A 16,727-nucleotide genomic window follows, 5' to 3' on the forward strand; every position below is an offset into this window, starting at 1 on the left:
TGTGTATAACATGAGCCTGTAAAAGTCAGAAGCTTCAGCAGCTTAAAATATATGCATGGTATATTGTACCCAAACTTAGGACTGGGACAGTACCAGAAAAGAGGAATGCATTGAATTATATTTTCTCAAAAGTTACTCTGAAAAATATTTCATATAACAAAGCTTGTAGTTCTGAGGAGATCAAAATTTTACATGCAGAGAAAGAAGCAAAGTGAATTTTTGAGGAGAAATTGGAGACATCCTTAAAAACCAGAGGAATGCCTCGCAGACTTCAAATTTACCAACTGCAAATAGGAAAACAAGCTATTCCTAGACCTCTGGAATGCAGTCTGGGCTTTTGGTCACAGTATTTTTTTTTAAAGTAGGCGAAGTGGTTTGGAATAGGAGATCCAAGTTCCTCCAGACATTGTTGGTTCGACTGTGCGTTAGAAATGTTTTGTGGCTGCTTTCTTGCAAGCTGAATTTGAACTGTAGGTGGACTTATTTTTATAATAATGAGTTTGCTTTCACATACTTCTTCCCTGTGTTGATCATGGGCTGAAGTCTGGGATACAGTGTTCTTTAAGTTTGTTTGCATTTCACTGCCTTCCAGGGTGACAAATGTGGGTTTCAGGAACTCGAGTTAGGAACGACGGGGAATCTCTGCTTTGGCATTCCAAGGCAGGGTAACAACCAGTGAATGTAGCATCTGCAGGTTTAAAGTCCAAGGATGCAAAGCTGTATTTGACAAATAACAAAGTCCTGGGATAAAATCATGGCCAACAATGAAATAAATGAGAGTTCTGCTCTTGACTTCAGTGAAATCAGGATTTTATGCTAGTGCCTGGGAAAACAGCTTGTGTGAAAACCAGTTTAACTGTTTGGTTTTCTTTTGTATATTGACCAAGCAGTGTACTGACCTTTCATTGTTAAAAACTTTGCAGTATATTATTAGATGGTGAGGTAGATCTTTGTTTTACAGATGGGGAAGTGAAAAAGAAAAAATGTGTGCCTATTCTGTGCGAATTTCTTTCTCTGGAGCAAACTGTATGGCTCAGTAATATTGTAGTATCGTGAGGAAAAATTATAATTTCATGCAGTTTAACTTTTGTCCTTGACCTCAGTGCACTAGAAAATCTTACTTTTTACCTAATTATTTTAGAAATAAAGCTAGGGCATAATTATGGTAGTAATTATAATTCTAGCATTTGTTGGGTTCATTAGCAGTGGAGGGGTGAGGCACTATGGAGTTGAAATCTACACTCACTTTCAACCCTGCAATTTTTGCTGGAAATCATGAACATTTCTCAGACAAAAACATTACTGTCTTTGTATTATCTAGGTTTACTTTCTGAAAATTATTTTAACACAGTTTTCAAGTAACCAGTCTTTTTATGGCAGGATTAAATTAAGCAAGTAAATGAGGACAAACAACCTATTTTTAAATCTAGATTCCTTGCATGCTGTTTTTAGATTTGCTAGCTGTATGAAATGTTGCAGTGATCTATATATGCCAAGAGTTACTGTTGATGTACTAAACTTATTTTTTTCTTTTTTTAATGTCTGAAATGAAAAGGAGTATGTTGTATCTCTCCTGATGCTGGGACACTAAGCCAATATAGAAAGACTCCTGAAGTGCTTCTATTAAGCCTTAAAGCATTTAATCATGTAGCTAAAATTTACCATGGCTGGTCTCCATTATTAAACAAGCTTGATAAGCTGATAAATAGCATTGTGGTGGAGTTTGATTATTTTTTTATGGTATCTCTAATAGAAGTATAAATAAAGCATGTTGATTTTTGTTAATCTGTTGTCAAGGTTCTTGGTCAAGGTTCTCTCTGGAGAGGAGTTTCTTAGGTCATGACAATGAATAAATGCTTTATCAGTTCTGTTAGCTTTAGTCTATTCTTTAGCTCTACTTTAGCTCCCTTTTACATCAGGAATCTTGTACTGACACTACAGAAGGATGTAGGCACAAACACACTATTTCTCTGGATGTTATTTTTCTGAAAACACGTGATGATGAACATGTAATGCATCATATGTACATATTTTTAGTGAACAAAATGTTATTTGGCTGAATTTCAACAAACTACAATTCACTACCAATTTTTTGAAATTTCTGCCCTCTGATCCTGCATAAGTTTACTATCTTAGTTAATTCGAAAATATTTTTCTGTGTAATATTATGTTTCAGCTATTTGTATACATCACACAAGGTTTTGGAAGCTCCTTTATCCCAAAATTAGGCTCTTGGTAAGTGTAACTGCTTGCTGCTGTCCTCTGTTTCTCTGGTTCTGCCCAGAGATGGAAGCATTCCATTTTGATGGGGACTTAATATGAAGGACATTCTTTATTGCTCAATTTTGTGGTATGAAGAAATAGATCATATGAGTTGTTCATCTAGCTCAGCTAAGAAAGTAATTATACAGTTAAAAACATAGATGTTAAAAGTGTTGTTGGCCTAATGCAAATATTATTTCTATGTCCAAAACTTCACCACTAATCATTTCACCCTCTGGGGTACAGCACAACATGTACTTTTGTTCTTGTCATGCATCATTTCCAGACTTCCCAGATGTGGTAGGAAGCTTGCCATTGTTTCATCACTTGAGTTTAGGTGACTGCTGTGGAGAACTTGGGTAAATTCTGGGGTTTGAGGTTTTTCTGACCCTCCATCTTTAGTATTGCTAAATTTTGTGTGTAACTTAGGAAGAGCAGCCCATACAGTGTTTCAGGGAGTGTATACTGTAGCCAGTACACTGTCAGAGCTTCTGACTGCTGATTTCATATACCAGAAAAAACCTCTGCTGATGAATACACATGCTGAAGATGGAGTCTGGATTTAATCTTGAAATTTTCAAGGCTTGCTCATCATAAATTATGCTTCTTGTCAAGTATATTTAGAAAGCCTTTAATAACTGTGGTTAAAGTTCTTAATGTGCAGCGACCATTTTCCCACTCAAACATGAAGACATAATTTGTTCCCCTATGAGCACTTCTTGTGTATAGTACTTGGGCAAAGTCAGTATTGTACACGTCTGCTAGTAGTTGCTTATGTAAGAAATCAGTATGTATTACAGAAGGATAAAATGCTCCAAATTGTACAACTGGCACTTCCATAGCTGGGGAAAAGTAAGGTCTGTTTGCATTTTTTATGATCTTAGGAAACGGATATCGTTAAGCATAATGATTTCTGATTTTTTTAATCTGTGATCTTAGTCAAATTTGAGGTGTGCTCATCAACCATGTACATTGGCATTCTTGAAAGAAATAATGATCAATTATATATTGTCATAGTTCTGATCGTACATTGTGTGGAAAAAGTATTTGTTTTTTTAGTCCAGAACTTACTGCAGTTAATTTTTAATTAGGGCTATTTTGTGTCTTTCTATCGTATATTTCCTAAAGAATTTCCTCTGGAACCAGGGTCAGGCTTTTCCCTGCACTTCCTGGACACTCTTAGCTTTGTGAATATCAATGCCTTTAAAAGCCTCCCTTGTTATTTTCCCTCAGCTCTTTGCACCTCAGTACTGCTTTATCTTTTAATCCAATTTTGTACACTGGAAACTTTCACTGGTCTGATTCAAGAGTCTCTCACTCATTTGGCTGCAGTCATCACAGACATGAGTTATGTGTGTGACAACTTCTGGTTTCTTCTGATGCACATTGTGACGGTCATCAGTGCTCAATTGCCTCTACAGTCTGGGCACTCCGAGTCTTCATCTCTTCCTGTCTAGCCACCGTTAATTGTCTTGGATTTTTGTGTCTTTTCCTGCTTGTACATAGGTCTAATTTATAAAAAGGTTGTAAACCTACAATGTGTTCCTTTATATCTGACTTCTTTTGAGAATCTCCTTAGACCAGCAGGATCATACTTGTAAAACATTTTGTAGACATAACAAGCAGTAGGGAGAAAACAGTTTTTGCTAATCCATCTGCATCTTTGCAAAAACTTGATGAGGTGGTTACTTGCTCTTTGTACTTGTTTTTTGTAATCTGTCAGAATATCAAGGATGGACCAAGGTTTTCAGCTCCTTACTAGCATTTTTACTTTTATTTAGGTATTATATTCCTAAATGACAGATTTCTGCTTAATTCAGACAAGAGTGTAAGTGTATTCTCAGAGAGAATTTATCTTGTATGAATATAATTGCTAGTCTGGAAGACAAAATAATAATTGAGGGTTTTCTGAACTAATGTAACAAAATTGCATATAGTTTTAACTTACTTATTTACCTGAAATGAGGTATCAAACCATGTATATGTTACTAGATTTCAAAAGGTTATAATTAATATATATTCAAGAAAATGAATCTTATGTTCCATATATTTGCCCATTTTAAGCTTACAGCACTGTTTTATAATCTAAGATTTCTGAGCAGTCTCTTGTAATAGAAACCTTCCAAGTTTTTTTCAAATTTCAAATAAATTATATCAACCTACTGGGCTCTTTGTCTCCTGTTTTGTTTAACGTGCTCAAGAATTTGAGTAGATTAGTGATGCGTGGTTTTGCTTTGCAGCAGCTGTGCTCACTTGCCTTTATCGTGTAACATCCATTTGTAGGAGTTTGTTTCTATTTTTAGTTGTCATTTCAACATGCTTTTCTAATACCAAAGTCTGTCTCATGGATGACTGATTAGAAATTACCATTAGTTTATATGTCTTGATCCGAGTAATTTTTTTAATTACAGTGTAACATGCTGCTAGTACTGTGGAAGCAAAAGTGATTTTTCTGTAGAAAATACAATGTAAAACAGGAAAGGGAAAAACACATGAATTTACTGAAGACTGTGCATTGAACTGACACAGTGGTCTGGTTAAGTCCGCTACTAACTAGTGGATTTCATCTTGACTCAGTGCTGCAACATAGTGGATGCTTGAAGGGCAATTTCTTACTGCAAGTGTTAGTGACATTAGCAGCCACTCTTTTAAAAGCTGAGTTTGATAGTGACAAAATATCTTACCTGACTGTAGTATTATCAATGTAGCATCCTGGAAAACAACAACAAAAAATACAAAAGGAAGAGTTAACCAATAAAAGCAGTGGAACAAGAGTAAGTCAGCAACACATGTAGGTTTTCTGATCTGGAGTTTTTTCTTTTTTTGCCTCTTTGAACTTTGCTGGTAAGAGGTGTCTGGAAAGTTGAAGATAAATGTATGACTAGAAATCTATATAGAATAATCCAAATTGATTAATCTGGATTTGTGAAGAGCTTCATTGGTTAAGTGTTAGCAAAAGTATGCATGAGGTAATAATAATTTGTGACTCCTGTTTGTTCATTTGGTGTGTGGTGCAAAGGGAAGTTTGTGAATTGCTGTTACTGTGAGACTTAGACTCAGCTGGTTTGTGTTTATCCTTATCTCAGAGTTTTCTAGCCTTCCTGCGTACTGTTTCCTTAATGGTAGTTTAGGATACTTGAAGGATACTTACGTCTTACACCAGGTTATGCTGGCAAATGGGATCTAGCCTATGAACAATTCAGTTGAGTGTGTAAATACAGGGCTAGATCTATTAGCAAACACTTAGGAGTTAGATAATCCCTGAAAGTGTCTTGTACAAGGCTTTTACCACACAAATTATGTATAAAAGGGGCAAAACTGGTAGTTGTGGATAAAAGTTAATGTTTCACGTTTCTGTGTTAACCTTTAAAAAAGAAATTTGAAATCCTTTTTATCCGCTTTTATCTTGGTGTAGATTAAGTATGTTTATTAAGATTTGTTGCATTACCTTATTTACAAACCAAATAAATTTGATGATAATCAAAGATCTTTTCTACAATGTAAATGATACTCTAGCTTTTTAAGGTGGTAAAAAAGTAGTAATTAATAACTTGATGGTATTATTTCAAAACTAATTAGTCATATCCAAACTACTGTCTTTGCAAAATTTTGCCTGGGGGAAAAAATGTACTACAAATATATAAATCAAGGCAGTTTTATAATGAAGTTATTAATGCAACTTTGTAGGGTTGTTATTGCAGGACAGGCAGGTCTCAGTGCTTGTTTTGCAGTGTTTGCACTGTATTTCAGGGACAGGACTTTCAAATATGCGTTAAAAATACATATTTGCACAGAAAATTAATTTTTTGCAGAACTTTTGCAGTGGTGAAAATAAAGAAAAGCTGAATGCTTCTCTTTCATCTTTTACTGGTAGGACCTTGTGGAATAGGCCATCCTTGATTAATGATGGGTATGGTACTGTAAAGGGCTGTGGAGAAATCCCATCTGTTCATCATCAGCTGGGAAGTAAAACTTTTCATGTATCTTTAAAAAAAAAACATACACACACATATATATAATCAGAGAAGCAGTGGAAGGAGGAAGCAGCTGGCAAAGGTCAGGCTGAACTAGCAACTGAATTTTAACAATCTACGGAGGAGGTAGGAGGGTTAGTTCTATTTTCATGCCTTTTGTACTGGTCTGCATATTTTCTTTACTATCTCATAGTTTTAGAAAATACTGGTTTTCTTCTTTTGATTTTTCATTGTGACTTTGGGAGGAGGTAATGAAGAAGGAATTAATTTCTTCTTGCATGAAGCAGTAGCGTTAACAATTCACATTTTTTGAGATGTTGCTAGCTAGGAGCCAGGCATGGGAACATCAGGCTTACAGTAAATAAAATAAAGCAATCTGAGGGAGATTTGTCTTAGTTTAGTCTAGACAGCACTTTTTATGTCAAATGTTGTCAATCTCATTTCTGCTTGCCAGAGGTATTCTGATACATCACATTCTTTCTCTGATTTATCAACAAGAGAGCTTTCTTTTGCATGATAGTTAGATGAACTATTTCTTCTTGCTCTGCAGTTCTCTTGTAACCTTATTAGCATTTATCATATTGTTTGTTTGTTGAAGGTGCAGTTAGACATTTGTTTATTAGCCTGGTGTAGAGTTCAGCAATGCAAAGTTTTTGTCAAGTTTATTAAGTTAATGTCAGTTATATACCAAGATCGTCAAAACTGAGCATAGAAAAAGGGTCTAAACAAGTCTTGACTTTGGTTTCATGTGATCACTGTAAGCAGATACCTTGGTGATTTAGATTAGGGGATTTAGTCTGCATTCAAACAAAAATTAACAACTTACACATCATGTGGAGGTGTTTCCTTTTAAAGAATTGGATTGGTAAATTTTATGGCTTTCATGTGAAGTACTGCATAATCCACTCTTGGAAAACAAAGCTGTCTTAGCAGTAATTCATTAGCATTAATATTTAATGCAAACTAAACTAAGGAAGAAAATTATAACACCTGAGAAGGAAGAGGCAACTTTTGTAAATTCTGGTGGTTAAGCTTTCAGCCTCCAACATAGGGCATTCATGTTTTTGGTGTGACATGGTGTGCTTGGGATTTTTAAATGATTTTTTAAAATTTTATTATAATTTCAAGTATTATGATGGTCTTTTTTGTAGGCTGACAGTTGGGCTTCAGTGTGTCTGGATCTGTGGCAAGATAAAGGGTAATAGCAAAAATAAAAGGACCTGGTACTAACAAACAAGGAAGGCATTGTTGAACGTGTGAAGACTGGGGCAGCCTTGGCTACAGTGACCAGGACATTGTGGAACTCAGTATCTTAGGTGAAGGAAGAGGGGCAGCAATTGAGACTGCAACCCTGGACTTCCAGAGAGCTAACTTTAGCCTATTCAGGGACTTTTTGGGACAAATATCATTGGAATGTGCCTTCAGGGAAGCAGGATCCAAGACAGGTGGTCAGAATGCAAGGATTATCTTTTTCAGGCTCAAAAATGATGCGAAATTGAGCAAAGTGTGCAAGAGAGCTGCATAGATGAACACGGAACTCCTGTCAATACCCAAGCACAAGTGAGCACACAGAAGGAAGCAGGGACAGAACACTTAAAACATAAATAGAGATATTGTCAGAATATGCAGAAATGCAACAAGGAAGGTTGAGACCCATCTGGAATTAAAAACCTGGCCAAGGATATCAAGTATAGGAAGCAAATACGTCTATAACAAATAGGAAATGAAGGAAAATATGGGCCTGTTTTTAAATGGAGTGGTGTCTCTGGTAACAGAGAATGTGAAGAAAGCAGAATTACTGAATGCCTTCTGTCCACCAGTCTTCACTGACAAGACCAGTCCTTAGCAATCTCTGGCCTGGGAGACCAAGGAAAAGGAATGGTGGAAGGAAGACTTGCTTCATCAAGGAGAATTGAGTTAGAGAATAAGGCAAACTTGAAATCCACAAGTCCATGGGCCAGAGTGGAATGCATCCATGAGGGCTGAGAGAGATGACAGACACCATAGCTAGGACACTCATGGTCATCTTTGAAAGGTCATGGCAGTCAGAAGTGGTGCTTGAGGACTAGAGGAAAGCAAATGTCACCCCAGCCTTCAAAAAGGGCAAGAAGGAGTACCCAGGCAACTACTGCCTCACCTCAGTCTCTGGCAATGTAATGGAGTGCCTTGTTCTGGAGGCCATCTTTAAGTATGTGGAAGACGAGAAAGTGACCAGGAGTAGTCAGCATGGATTCACTAAAAGTAAATCATGCTTGACCAGCCCAATTGTCTTCTACAGTGACAGAACTATCTGGATAGAGGAGGGGAAAGGAGTGAATATTTTTTACCTGGACTTCACCAAGCCCTTCAACACTGTCTCTCACAGCATCCTCATAGGCAAACTTGGCAGGTGCAGACTGGAGGAATGGACAGTGAGGTGGTTTGAAAACTGGCTGAATGGCAGAAGACTTGACCAGGTCCCGTAGTGTTTACTCATTCATCAGTGAGTTGGATGAAGGGGTAGATGCCTCCTCAGCAAGGTCACTGATGACACAGAACTGGGAAGAGTGGCTGACACCCCAGAGTGCTGTGCAAAAGGATCCTGACAGGCTTGAGGATGGGCAGAGAAGAACTGTCTCAAGTTCAAAGACAAATGCAGGGTCCTGCACTAGTACAGGCTGGGGGCTGACCTGCTGGAAAGGAGCATGTGGAGAAGGACCTGGGGGTCCTGGTGGACAACAAGCCATTCATGAGCCAGCAGTGTGTCCTTGTGGCCAAGAAGGCCAATGGAATCCTGGGGTGCATTAGGAAAGGCATTGCCAGCAGCTCAAGGGAGGTGATCCTGCCCCTCTGCCCAGCCCTGGTGAGGCACATCTGGAGTGCTGGGCCCCTCAGGACAAGAGAGATGAGGAGTGGGTTTGAGCAGAGCACAACAAAGGTAATTAGGGGACTGCTAGTCAGAGTATAAAGACTCTGCTTGAGCAGAGAGGTTGACCCCACCAGTGGTCCCTTCCAGCTTTAACAATTCTGGGATTCTGTAATGCTTTACAACTGGGTATAACCTTAACGGGAAGCACTCAGCTGCTTAAATGTCAGCATCTGTATCTAGTAGTTTGATCTCCATTGTCAAATCCTGCTTCTACATTCTGTGTAGGCACTCTTCTATATGCAAAACCAGAGATGGGTGTTCTTATGTGTAGGCATTAAATGAGATCTGTTAGAAAAAATAGGTTGTACAGGAGTGACTGCAGTGATTCATCAAAGAAATGAAATTCATATGTGAACAGTAGTGAAAGCAAGGACTTCAGCTTTATCTCAGGCTGAGGGGTTTCCAGGTCATAGTTCTTACCAGACTGTGTTGAATTCCAAGCCTGGCCTCCAATGCCGGTGAAAGCTCTCTTTTGATCTTCTGGTAGGAACCCTAAAGAAGACACAGAAAATCCAGTATTCTCTCTTAGTCTGGCAGAAGGACTTCTACTGAATGTAATGAGACTGTGTAAGTACTGTATTAGAAATACTGGCTTGGAGACAGCCTAAGCAGTTATGTTTCTGTTCTACATAGGAGGCTTAGAATGTCACTATTAATGAATGCTCTTGTTAACTTGGATCAGTTTGAGAAAAAGCATCTGTGTAGGACAAAACCCCATTGTTTGTTCTAACCACAAGTCCATTGGCTACAGCAGTTACTAAGCATCTTGAATAACATGACCAAGGAGTTAGACATTGCTTTGGAGATAGGGGCTGGCTCAGGCTCCACATGTCAGAAAACAATGCAGTAGTCATCTAAGTTCTTAGCAGAAACTCTGCAGTCTCACCACTGTGGGGAAGTGCTGCTCAGCTGTCCTTTGTAATATAGGGTTCATGACTTGTTCTCAGAGGACAGTTATTTACCCTGCAGAACTATGGCTCTGAGGGATGTTTATTTTAAATGCCATAACTCTTTTCCCCATTTTGCATTTTTGAAGACCGAACTAGTTACAGACCCTCAGCTGAGAATGAGGTAAGGGAGGCTTACAGCATCCCTCTCTGCATGCCTTCATTTGAGCAAAGGAATGATGTAGTCCTGATAGCCACTGTTATTAGGTTAGTAATTGATTCTTCTCTCAGTGGAGACTCTTTACAGTCTGATCTGCACTGGCTATGACTGCTTGAAGCATGTTATTAGTAGATTAGTTCCTTGAAAGTGTGTTATTACTTGCTTGGTGGTGGGATTCTTCAGCCTTGGGGCCCCAAAGCAGCTTGCACGTTCATTGCGTGCAGCTCAGAGCTACCCAGTTTGCTGCATTATTAATTGCTGGAAGAGTGAAGAGCAGTTTGTTAGTGAAGAAATGATTCCTACTGCTGATGATCATTAAATAACTATGGGCTTTTTGACAGGGATAGGAAGGAGTTATTGGAAGTTGGTAAGGCCTTGTGCAGTGAGAAACTGAGGTCATAGGGAGGAATCTAGGCATATGAGTCAGGATTAGCAGTGAGGGAATCCTGAGCTTGAAGAAATCTTCTTGTTTAGCAGGAAGGGGGAAATGGTTTTGTTGTTAAGGGAGGCCATGTGGTTATGGGACATTTGTGGTTGTGGGACACTTGTCAGAAATGTTCAGTAGTGCAAGCAAAGAGAAAGTGGATGAGAGAAGTAACGTGACTATGGGACACAAGCCTTCTGGTTAAGTGGGAAACAGTCTGAAAAAGGGGAAGAGGAGCAGTGCTTTGCTCTTTGGCTAGAGGGATATGGTGAAGAAGGAAATTATTTCTGGGAACAGAAGGCGAAAGTTGGGTTTAGGTTCTACTTAATGTATCTTATATGGAATGACAGTTGTAAGAAATGGAATAAGATTTGAATGCATCACTGCTTCTCTGACCTGTCTGGAAAGCTGTGTGTTAACAAATTTGAACTGCAGCTCATTTTGATCAGGGCTTTTCCCTGTTCCTCACTGTTTTCTGAGCTGTCCATGATATTTCTCTTGTCATGTCAAAAATAAAGTTACATAATCCCTGTAGTTTTTCTTTCTTAGCAGTTTATTGAGCTGACAAGACAATGAGGATGCTAAATGCTTGAAAAATTAGGTTCTTGCTTGTAAGGTAGTAGGTTTCTCAAACTATTTTGAGGATTTGTTGTCTGGTTGAATTTGTCTTCAATTTTTTTACAAGTAGTTTCTAAGTCTAATTTATTTATTCTTACATTGTTCTGTCTTTTCTATCTCTTTCCAAAACAGGATGATACCGCTTTCATCTCAGACACTAATGATGAATCTTCATCGTGGCCAAACACAAGAATATGTGATTAAGCCCAAATATTATCCAGTAAAAAAAGTGATTTCAGGAGAGCAGTCCACTGAGGGCTCATTACCACTGAGACTGGGCCAGGATCAACCTGCATCACCTTTGCGCTGTGAGTAGAACTACAAAAAGCATTCTCCCTTCTCTCCTCCCACAAAGCCCCCACTCCACATTAACATCTTGGCATTTTCTGCAGTAACACTTGAAGACAGAGAAAGGTTAAAATAACTATACATGAGAATTCTTAGATTAGCAAATGATCCAATGTTCTGCATTTTGTGGAGAAACAAAATGGATTTCCTGGATGAAAAAAAAATATGGAACCTGATTCACTGTTGAAAATTCATCATGCTATTTCTAGATACTAGTTTTTTCTTCAGAAAAGGGTGCTTTGTGAATGCTTTGCTAGAATAGGCACATCTATGAGTGTAGTCAGTGTCAGTATGATGGATACCTTTTCGGAAAGCTGGAGTTCAGGACTGTGGTTTCATTGGTGACTATTTTTCTCTATATTTAATTTATTACGTGTTTATGAACTTCTGCACAGTATGGAGGCTGCCTGAGAGTTTCTGCTTCATATTTATTAAAAAAAAAGATTGTGTAGGTGCCCAGCTTGTGGCCTTGGCTCATGCCCCATTGTGTGCAGAGCTTGAGGACAAGTTTTGGCTTAGAAGATGAAGGGCTTGATGAATTATGGGTTAGGTATTACAGAACGTCTGCTGGCTTGATTTGGAGAAAAGTTCCTGCAGCTGAATAATGGATTGATTAACATTGAGACCTTAAGGTACTTGCAGTTTCCTGACAGACTTATTTTGCTATAGCACAAAGAATTATGTTCTGCTGAGGTTTTAGGGCAGAGCCTTTCCTTCCAAATCTTTAACTAGAATTCCTTTGCCTTTCTGCACTGCGCATCTTTATGGTCTGTCCACTTACACTTAAATAGAACTCCCTGCTTCAGTTTCCTCAAGTATAAGTTTGTGGACAGTAAATGAGACTGTTGGCTCTAGTGGGAAGAGCAGTGGGCAGATGGAGATGTTTTAGTTAACATTTCCAGAGTGGTGAAGTATACTTCTTGCAAAGCACTATATCCCTTTCTTAGAAGTTTCTGAAAGAGTTGTTTTTTTTTTTTTTTTTAGTCATGCTGTCAACATCAAGCAGGAGTCTCTTTTGTAAATAAGATAATACTGGGGTTTTTTTTCCAGGCAGCAGTTGTTTTCCTTCAAGTAAAATACTAATCGTCACTGGGATTGGATTGTGTCCATCTCTTAGGACTCTTATTAGTCAAAAAGTATACAAATTCCAGGTTGCATAGTTCTCCAGTATTTGGAATGACTGTTCCAGGTAGTATTCTGACAAAAAAAGCCCAGAAACTTTCCTTTTGCCTCCGTTTTTCAGGCTATTTAAGTCATTCTACCTTTGTTACTCACAAGGTAGGTAGAGTTACTTGTTACTCACAAGTATCAAGCTGCCACTAAATGGATGGATTCTGTGAGCTTACTTTTTTCCTTCTATGGTAGCATAAGGAGATGACTATGCAACTATAAGACAAAGGAGCCAGTACTTCTAGCTCTTTCTAGCTTATTTGAGCCCCACTGTTAATTGCAGTTCTTTGAGGGACATGACTAGGAGAAGGAAAACCAGAAACTGAATAAAGGAGTGTTTTTTATCAAATTCTAAGAAGCCCCTTAGTGAGCAGTGCATTAGAAAAACATTCTACCCTTACTAAAAAGTTTGAGTCCTAAAACACCCAAAGGAAAAGTACTAAAAAGAGTTTCTATGGCCTGATAAGGTCAGCCATGACTTGGGTGTTGACTCAGAGGTAAATGCAAGAGATTTGAATGGTGTCAAAATTTTGGAATATGAGCTCTCTTTCAGCCTAAAAACCGGTCCTATTACCTGTTTGGCATCTGTGGGGTGCGAGTTGGTGACAGCAAATTCTGATGAAGCAGTTTAGATATCTGCTAGTGCAGAGTGCAGTTTGAGCTCTATGTTGTTAGAGTCTAGGATTACGTATTGCTAGCCTGAACAGGAGACCTACAACTTGGCCAGCCATATCTGTTTGGGTTTTCTGGTTTCTGCTGCTGGAATGAACTTGAAGATTAGAAGACTGCTTGTTTTCATAAAAATTGAGTTCTGAATTTCAGCAGTTGGTATTTTAATGTTAGAGATGTTTGAATTAACTAGTGAGGCAAGATTAGGATGTGAAACTTAATGTCAGGTGTTCTGTGATAACCACGAGTATGCAGCTCCTAGTCTTGTCTTGATCAGAAATGAATCTGAATTAGTTCATGCTTAAGGTTGATGTTCATTGTCTAGCTAATTTATGAGTGGCTGATCTCATGGTGTTTTATTATTGCTCTTAAAAATATAATCTTACTTCATGGGACAGCCTCTTACTTCATTGAGCAAAGGAATTGGTAATGGCCATGTGGAGATATTTGAAAGAGAAGAGGGGGAAACATAATAATTTTATTGAAAAGCAGAAGCCAGAAAGTTAGTACTGAATGCTTCACAAGTTTTTTTTATGCTAACATTTAATACAATTTAATAAAATTATGGTAACATTAAATAAATTTTTTTAGCAGTGAGAAGAAATAGTAACCAGCTAATGCTTGGTAGCATTGCCCAGGAGTTCATAGCTATCAATTAAAATGGAGTGCAAAGCTACTCATTTTGTTGTGTTTTTATGAGCATTTCTATGCATTTTACTTCAAAATATTAACACTGTGCCAGAGATTGGCAATTATGAAAAATGTACCCCATAGAATAAACTTACTTCTCTAGCTGTAGCTGCTATTGGTTTTGATTTTTCTGGATTTCTATAGGTGTTTCAGTCCAGTGATTGAAACTGGAAAAAGTGTCAGTCATGTTTAGAGACAGGTCTGTCCTCGCAGAAGCAAATGAGATGTGGGTACACTGGGAAGAAAGCTGCCAAACGTGATAAGGTGCTTGTGATAATCTTCTGATTTAGAGGCAGTCAATCATGTTTAATTGCTCCATCACAGTATTGTCAGGTGAGCTTTTGGAGATACTGGGGTAAAAAACATTACAGTTAAGTCACATCTGCCTAAATATTTAGAACCTCAGAGTACAAAATTCTCTGATAGTAGCAATGGCAACAGCACAGAAATTTCAGCTATAAAATTCTATTTGCAACCTGGTAGTCCATAAAACAGTAGGAAGAGCTTTTTAGTAATTCGGGTACATCTACCTCAGGTATTTCCCACTACTCTCTTAAAGAGTAACCACTAGTCATCTAAGTATGTTTCCTCTGAATATCAGCATTTATTTCCTTGGATCTATAGATGCAATGCTGGAGAAAATTAGTTAAAGGAATTCTGTGCTGTTTTTATTGGTCTAAAATGTATATGATAATAAACAAATTCTAAACATAGTCTTTCTAGAATTCTTTCAACACAGTTCCTGTGAAAACTGCTTATTACAGCAGCAAGAGGCTAGGATGTTCTCAGTTTGATTATTCACTTCTGGTTGCTCTATGGTTATTCAGAAAATGCATTTAAATACACACTTCATTTTCCAGCTTGAGGTGTCTGAGGGTAGTGTTTAGTGGCATTGTGCATTTTGCCCATTGAGCTGAGAATAGTGAAATTTCTGCTTCTGAAACCAGTTGTCTGGTGTTTCCTGCATGTGTAGGACAATTCTGTACACCCTCTCACCAGGCTACAGTTCCTCATAAGTACAATGATGATGCCACTACTTCTCTGTTTTAGAGGTTTGTATTAATTAGTGACCACAAAATGCACTGAAAGCAGCGGGGAAACTCAAGGGTACTTCACCTGCAACTGGAATGGTATTATGAGAAGTAAATAAGGCATGTGGTTGTATAATGATGTTATCCCAAGGAGGAAGGTGGGATAAGAAAAAAAATGAGACTAATCTCTCTATTCAGGAAGACAATATGGGAAGCATATGAATTTTGAAAGTGAAGTTACATGCTAAGTTGATAAAATTAAGTACTATGGAAAACTACTATCTTTTAGGTAGATTGGGATGTTTTCGTCTTCATCAAAATTCTTTATATAAAATTCATTAAGGAGAACTTGTCTCTATTTTAGGTAGTAAATGAAAATCTGTCTTGAATTTAAGTAGTAAAGGTCACATAAGGTTTAGTGAATTTGGGCTTGCAGCACCCTACTGTGGCTTAGTTGTATGTGTCGTGCCTGGAAGTTGGACAAATATGCCTGTATATGGCTTTTGGACTCTTGGGATCTGCTCATGGTTCTGTGGACAACTCTTAAATTCTTGTGTAAGGATGAAGCTGAAACAATATGAAAATCATGTAACTCCTCTAACTGTGGGCATGTTATATTGCATCGTATTTTATACTCATTAAATAAGCTTAATGTGGAAGAAGATAGCCCAGCACTTTGAGTTGTGATGTGCAGAGTACTCTGCTCCAAATTTGGCATAACAAGTGCTTTCCTATATTGGCAGCACATGACACTTGTAACTTAGTGAAGCTCTTCTGTAAGTTTATACGTAATTACATGTGCTGGTTCACTGATGACTTCATAGGTTGATCTGAGCAAATCCCAGGTGTCACTTTGAAATTCCAATTTAAACTATTTTTGTGGAATTGCACCATTCTGACTTCATTAAATAACACTTACTTCATAATAATAGTATTTCCCCACCAGGAAGTATGGGTAAACAGCTGCAAAAGGCATAAATATTTTACTGCTTAAAAAGTGCACACAGAGGTATGACATGTGTTGCATATAAATGTGTCTGTATGATTTGACATTCTACCCAACTTCAGACTTTAGAGGAAAATCTCCCTCAGGTCTTCACTGGGTCAGATACTCTTCCCACCATTCTTGATATTGCTTTGTGGAACTGCCCTTCATGAGCAGCAAAATAATTCTCTCACTGGTTTGTCTTAACTAGATCACTGCATTGTGATCCTTGTGACTTCCACCTGCCATTATATTTATGGATATTAAACAGTGGTAATGTTCCCAACTAGAAGTTTTGGGAAATTTGGAGATAAGGGAGGATCTGAAGGCTACGAGGTATAGGCAGCAGAATGAGGTGAATGAAACTAGAATGAATGCTTAGAATACTAACATTAAGAAATAGCTGAACAATTAAACATAGTCTATTTGGAGGGAATGTAGAGTCAAATTTGCTTCAGTCACTCATGGCAACTGACATTCATGTATTACTCCTAAAATTGTACATAGTCACATGCAAGGGAATTGGGTAAGTGTATATGCA

General features: G+C 38.0%; 1 protein-coding gene across 6 annotated transcripts in view; it reads left to right on the plus strand.

The window, feature by feature from the left end:
* Positions 1 to 16,727, plus strand: part of LTBP1 (latent transforming growth factor beta binding protein 1) — a 189,190-nt gene that overhangs the window by 35,490 nt on the left and 136,973 nt on the right. For all 6 annotated transcript variants that reach the window (XM_033055515.2, XM_033055517.2, XM_033055518.2 and 3 more), the window contains exon 4: positions 11,426 to 11,601. In XM_033055515.2, the coding sequence (XP_032911406.1) occupies positions 11,426 to 11,601 (176 nt within the window). The remainder of the gene's footprint in view (positions 1 to 11,425; positions 11,602 to 16,727) is intronic.

The sequence above is a fragment of the Catharus ustulatus genome, chromosome 3, assembly GCF_009819885.2.
Source record: "Catharus ustulatus isolate bCatUst1 chromosome 3, bCatUst1.pri.v2, whole genome shotgun sequence".
Taxonomy (NCBI): Eukaryota; Metazoa; Chordata; class Aves; order Passeriformes; family Turdidae; genus Catharus; species Catharus ustulatus.